At 35.0% G+C, this 6,438-nt stretch overlaps 1 protein-coding gene across 2 annotated transcripts; it reads left to right on the forward strand.

The window, feature by feature from the left end:
- The first annotated feature begins 268 nt into the window (after positions 1 to 268).
- On the forward strand, positions 269 to 5,080 carry LOC108343941 (putative disease resistance RPP13-like protein 1). 2 transcript variants are annotated; one of them, XM_017582400.2, is made up of 2 exons: positions 269 to 4,250; positions 4,895 to 5,080. In XM_017582400.2, exon 1 carries the CDS (start codon positions 508 to 510, stop codon positions 4,219 to 4,221), a length of 3,714 nt encoding a protein of 1,237 aa, XP_017437889.1. In that variant the 5' UTR covers positions 269 to 507; the 3' UTR covers positions 4,222 to 4,250; positions 4,895 to 5,080. The 2 variants fall into 2 exon arrangements, with proteins under 2 accessions (XP_017437889.1, XP_052735317.1); XM_052879357.1 differs by lacking the exon at positions 4,895 to 5,080 and having other exon boundaries at positions 694 to 831; positions 1,020 to 4,888.
- Positions 5,081 to 6,438: the final 1,358 nt, after the last annotated feature.

The following is a 6,438-nucleotide window of genomic DNA, read 5'->3' on the forward strand; positions in this document are numbered from 1 at the left end:
TTTTGGAAGTTGGAGCTTTTTTATGGCTTAAGAGGAAGCTTTTTCAAGAGTGGATTAGGACTACCCCAAAATCATGGATGAAATTGACAACTCTAATAATAAATACTCGTTTCCTACCTAGCGGGTAATAATATAACGTTACTCGTAAATACAAGTTATTATGTCTAACATATTTTATCGACATAATTATGATATTTTTGTCCATATCTTACTTTAGCCATTGTTTTAAATGAGTGACGTAAGGAGAGAAAAAAGATGGATGAAGCACCTAAGTAAAGCCCAAGAGGACTTCAACAAAGTCAATTTTGAAACTTCTCTGCTGTGGATATGTAGGACAAAAAATGCTAGAGATGAAGGAAGAGGTTCACGCGTTCACAATAACAACACTGAAATCAAAGAAAGCATTGACTTAAACCTTATCATATCTCAATTTGAAAGATTTATTGTTTTTATCTCATTTAGCAAGAGTTTCAGTGTTCTAATTGAATTTGTAAAACAAGGGAAGAAATGGCCCTATGTATGGTGGGAGAGGCTCTTATCTCTGCTTGTGTGGAGATCTTGATAAAAAGGATAGCTTCAAGAGAGTTTAGAGATTTCTTCTCCAGTAGAAAGCTGAATATTTCTTTGCTGGATGAGTTGAAGACAAAGCTATTGGTACTTAATGCTGTGCTCAATGATGCTGAGGAGAAGCAGATCACTGATTCTGCAGTGAAGCAGTGGCTTGATGAGTTGAGAGATGTTGTCTTAGATGCAGAAGATTTGTTGGATGAAATCAACACACATGCTTTGAGATGCAAAGGGGAAGGCAAATCTAGAAAATTTGCCACCAAGGTAAGATCTTTGCTTTCTTCTAGCTTTAAAAACTTCTATAGGGGTATGAATTCCAAGTTTGAAGCAATATCTAGAAGGCTAGAACAGTTTGTTAGACAAAAAGATATTCTTGGCTTGCAAAGTGTTTCTAGGAGAGTGTCTTATAGAGCAGTAACAGATTCACTGGTTGATTCTGTTGTGGTTGCTAGAGAGAATGACAGGGAAAGGCTACTTAGCATGCTTCTATGTGATGATGGTGATGGCATGTCTAATGATGTAGAAGTGATCACAGTATTGGGCATGGGGGGTCTGGGAAAAACAACCCTCGTTCAATGCCTTTACAATGATTGTGAAGTGCAGAGTCATTTTGATATGACAGGTTGGGCGTGTGTGTCAGATGATTTTGATATTCTCAAGGTAACGAAGAAAATTGTAGAATCTCTCACATCGAAAGATTGTCACATTACTAATCTTGATGTTCTTCGTGTTGAATTGAAGAATAACCTAAGAGATAAGAAATTTTTGCTTGTGCTTGATGACCTTTGGAATGAAAAGTATAACGATTGGCATAACCTAATAGCACCTTTCAGAAGTGGGAGAAAGGGAAGTAAAATCATTATTACAACCAGACAACAAAGAGTTGCACAGGTCACACATACATTTCCTACTTACGAGCTGAAACCTCTTAGTGATGAAAATTGTTGGCGCATACTGGCCAGACATGCATTTGGAAGTGAAAACTTCCATAATTATCCAATCTTAGAAGAAGTTGGGAAAAAAATTGCAAGAAAATGTAATGGTCTTCCATTGGCAGCTAAAACATTGGGAGGCCTTTTGAGATCAAATGTTGATGTTGGGGAATGGAATAGAATTCTGAACAGCAATATGTGGGCACATGATGATGTTTTACCAGCTTTGCGCATAAGTTATTTTCATCTTCCAGCACATTTGAAGAGATGTTTTGCTTATTGCTCCATTTTTCCAAAACAACATTTGTTGGATAGGAAGGAATTAATTTTGTTATGGATGGCTGAAGGCTTTCTTCAACACATTCATGAAGACGAAGAAATGGAATCAGTGGGAAATGACTGTTTCAATGAGTTATTATCTAGATCCTTAATTCAAAAAGAGAATGCTGTTGCAGAGGAAAATTTTCGAATGCATGACCTCATCTATGATTTAGCTAGACTTGTGTCTGGAAGAAGTTCTTACCACTTTGATGGCAGTGAAATCCCAAGAACCGTTCGCCATATATCATTTCTCAGAGAGATGTTTGATATCTCTGAAAAATTTGAGGGCTTGTATGAGCTGAAGTGTTTGCGGACCTTTCTACCACGATTGTCATATCCATTTGTTCAATGTTACTTGACCAAAATGGTATCACATGGTTGGCTGCCAAAACTAAGATGTTTGCGAATACTTTCGTTGTCTAAATACACAAACATCACTGAGTTGCCTAATTCGATTGGCAATTTGTTGCACTTGAGGTATCTGGATCTTTCCTACACCTCAATTGAAAGCTTGCCCGATGAAACATTTATGCTTTACAATTTGCAAACTTTGATATTATCAAATTGTGAATCTCTTATTCAATTGCCGCAGAAGATAGGAAATCTGACTAACTTACGCCACCTTGACATCAGTGACACTAATTTGACAGAGATGCCAACACAAATATGCAACTTACAAGAACTCCGTACCTTGACAGTTTTTATTGTTGGAAGACAAGATGGACTAAGTATCAGAGATTTATCCAAATTTCCCTATCTTCAGGGCAAGCTTTCCATCATGAACCTGCAAAATGTCGTCAATCTTGTGGACGTTTTCGGGGCCAATTTAAATAAAAAAGAGCAGATCGAGGAGCTTATTCTAGGATGGGGCAGTGATCCACAAGAGCCGCAGTTTGAAAAGGATGTACTTGACAACTTGCAGCCATCAACAAATTTGAAGAAACTCAGTGTCAAATACTATGGTGGCACTTCCTTTCCAAATTGGATTGGAAATTTTTCATTTTCCAAGATCACAGTCCTTACTGTAAGTGACTGCAACAATTGTTTGTCACTTCCACCGTTTGGACAACTACCTTCTCTGAAGGAGCTTGTTATCAAAAGGATGAAAATGGTGAAGAAAGTTGGTCATGAGTTCTATGGCAGCAATGTAGACTCACAGTTGTTTCAGCCATTTCAATCACTGGAGAATCTGGAATTTGAAGATATGTCAGAGTGGCAGGAATGGCTACCATGTGAGAGTGAAGGAAGAAACTTTATTTTTCCATGTCTTAAGACTTTGTACCTCTGCAAGTGCCCCAAGCTGAGAGGAACCTTGCCAACTCATCTACCTTCATTGACAAATGTGATTTTCTCAGAGTGCAACCAGCTGGTGACAGAATTAGCTGATGTGCATTGGAATAAATCAATTGAAGCAATACATATTGCAGAGGGACAAGAAGCCTTGTTGTCTATGCTTGACAACTTCTCCTATTGTGAGCTATTGATTGAAAAGTGTGATAGCTTACTATGTTTGCCCAGAATGCTACTTGCTGCAAATTGTCTTCAAAAGTTGACTCTTACAAATATCCCATCTTTGATTTACTTCCCAGCTGATTGTTTGCTCACATCATTGCGCTCACTTGAAATTTGGCATTGTAGAAACTTAGAGTTCATATCTCACAATACATGTCCAAAATTCACATCACTTGAAACACTGAGAATATGGAATAGTTGCTGCTCCATGACATGTTTTTCATTAGGTTGTTTACCTGTCCTTCAAGAGCTTAATATCCGTTTTATTCCCAACTTGGCAGCAATTACTACTCGAGGAGGAGAAGCAGCTCCGAAATTAGTTGATTTTATTGTCACTGATTGTGAGAAACTCAGATCACTTCCAAATCAAATTGATCTCCCTTCCCTTGAACACTTGGATCTATCTGGGCTTCCCATGCTAGAATCATTGTCTCCAAGGTGTTTGCCTTCTTGTTTAAGATCACTTCATGTTGATGTTGGCATACTATCATCTGTATCCAAAAAAGAGTTAAGTGTGCTATTCCAACGCCTATCTTCTCTGTCACATCTTCTACTCAAGGGTCTTGGTGAAGAAGATCTTGTTAACACTCTTCTGAAGCAGCAGTCCCTGCCTACTTCCCTAGAATATATGTTCCTTCATAATTTCAATGACTTAAAGTTGTTGGAAGGAAAAGGGCTTCAAAATCTCACTTCTCTCCAAATGCTTCAAATGTATAACTGTCCTAGTATTGAGTCCTTACCAGAGGGTCAACTTCCACACTCTCTTCAAGTACTCAGTCTTAGGGAGTGCCCTTTACTGGAAGCAAGATATCAAAATCATAATGGGAAATACTGGTATAAAATTGCTCACATTCCTGCAATCAAGATAAATGAAAAAGTCATAATATGACTTGTTGCATGAATAAGAGTCATAAATAGGTAAATAAATGCTTCAATTGTTTTGAAATGTGCCATGTTAAATTGTTAATGTTAAGCCAATTTTATATTTAGAGAAAGAAATTTGTCTGTCAGACTTCCTGCTGACAACCACATCAATAATTATTGATTGATTGACCTTCTGTTTTAACCTGCTTTGGATTGTTGAGTACAGAATGATAATACATGTACTTCAAATCGTTTTTATTATTAAATAGACCTTTAGAAATAAGCATTAAAACATGTTTAATTGGAGATTTTTAAAGTACTGCTAAAGCACCTGGTGAGAAGAAAAGTAAGTATTATGACAGTACTTTATAGAGTAGATTACATAAATCCATTGCTAAAACGATGGCATTGACAGGACGCAAATGCAGAAAGATAATGGTAGAGTACTGTGACATAGACTGAGGAAATGGTAATGCAGAAAGATATGAATAGTATAATCTGTGTTTAGTCTTCTTTTTCTCCCCTAATTATAGACACTGCATGAAAAACTGTGTTTATACACTCGGGATGTGTGATTAGATGAAATGGATTGTTGTGTCTCAATAATCTTTTTTTTTTTTATTATGGAAGTTGTCAAACTTGAAAAAATTGGTTAGAAATGACACCTTTATTTTTTTTGTTTTTCATAACGATTGCAGTTGGTAGCTGAGACTAGAACGTGGCGACCAATTTCTTCATATTTGCTTGCTGTGAACAGTTTATTGCATTATTTGCTTCTCAAGTGCCTATTTCAATCTTCTTATCACATTTAGGAAGTTTGTTTTGGCATGAATTATTTGTAACACTAGAAAGGTGTTCTATATATAATGATTTTTGTGGTATCATCCGAACCTCCATAAACTATATTTTGTATTAGACTTCTTTTTCATAATAGTGTTTTGTTATCTTAATATCACTACAAAAATAATATAAGATAGTAGGGGTTTATTTTCGATGGCGGGTGAATTGGATTAAGCCTTACAAATTTTTCTTTTAAAAATCTTTATGAAATATTTGGCTTTCTTGAAATCAATAAACAAGAAGTGATGAATCAACAATAAAAGAGAAAGAGTAGAGAGAAATATCAACATACACAGGTTTGGCTAATCTCAAACCTACATCCAATCTTTCTTCAATAACCTTAGTGGAAGGGATTCCACTAAAAATTGATTGAGTTTACCAAAATATAGAGATACAGAAATATAGAGATTCCACTAAACAATGTATATTGAATTTACATATTCTCACCACACTCAAAATCAATATAGAAATACAAGAGATGAATAACCTCACTCTCGTACAACACTTGACAACACTCTCAACTCTCAACACCTGGCCAACCCGCACAGGTACACAAATATAGAATGTCTATGATGATCTTGATCTTCAAGTCACACTCCTCTTGGTGCAGATCAAATCAGAAACATTTTAGCCCACTTTTCTTGAAAGAATCTTGATGTATAAGCAACCAAAGTAGCCTTGATTCTCCAAGATCTCTTCTTGAATGCTCCTTTATTCAAAACTCACTGTAAACGTTAGTATTTGAAAATGATATCAATTGATTATTTTGAAACAGAACTCAAGTCGCGTATATATAGGATTTTTCAAATCCTAACGCATTATAATCGATTAAGGTTTTTATGTAATCTGTTAAGTTTTTGCTTCTGTTTTAACATATTATCTTGAGCATATAATCGATTATTTAATCACATAATCCAGTTATAAATTCAATTGACAGTTATAACATATCAGACTATTAAATGAAATGGATTTAACCAAAGTAAATTGACTTAATTGATTAAACAACTTATGTAATCAATTAATCCTATACTTAAGCAAATTTTCAATCCAATTTTCATTCTAAAAAGATTTACTCACTTATGAAACAGATAATGGCATTGCTTTCTATTTTAATCGATTAGATGACTTATGTAATCGATTACTACAGAGCAGTTTGCTCCTTTAAGCATACAAAGTGAACTAGTGAAATCTAACAGATTATATACTATGTTAAATCAATTATTTCATCCAGAAATAAGATTATGAATCTATTTTAAGCATGATTCATTTATCAATAATGAATTCATATATCAAGTACAATAAAGATAAAGATAATAAAATTGGTATGTCATTTGTTATGCAAGAAACTATAAAATTGTTCTTTTTTTTATCATCAAAAACCAAGATATATAAAGGGTAGGTT

Source organism: Vigna angularis, chromosome 6, assembly GCF_016808095.1.
Source record: "Vigna angularis cultivar LongXiaoDou No.4 chromosome 6, ASM1680809v1, whole genome shotgun sequence".
In the NCBI taxonomy this organism is placed as follows: Eukaryota; Viridiplantae; Streptophyta; class Magnoliopsida; order Fabales; family Fabaceae; genus Vigna; species Vigna angularis.

What these genes read in the sequence shown, in the direction of transcription:
- LOC108343941 (XM_017582400.2), top strand. Translation starts at nt 508, where the DNA reads ATGGCCCTATGTATGGTGGGAGAGGCTCTTATCTCTGCTTGTGTGGAG.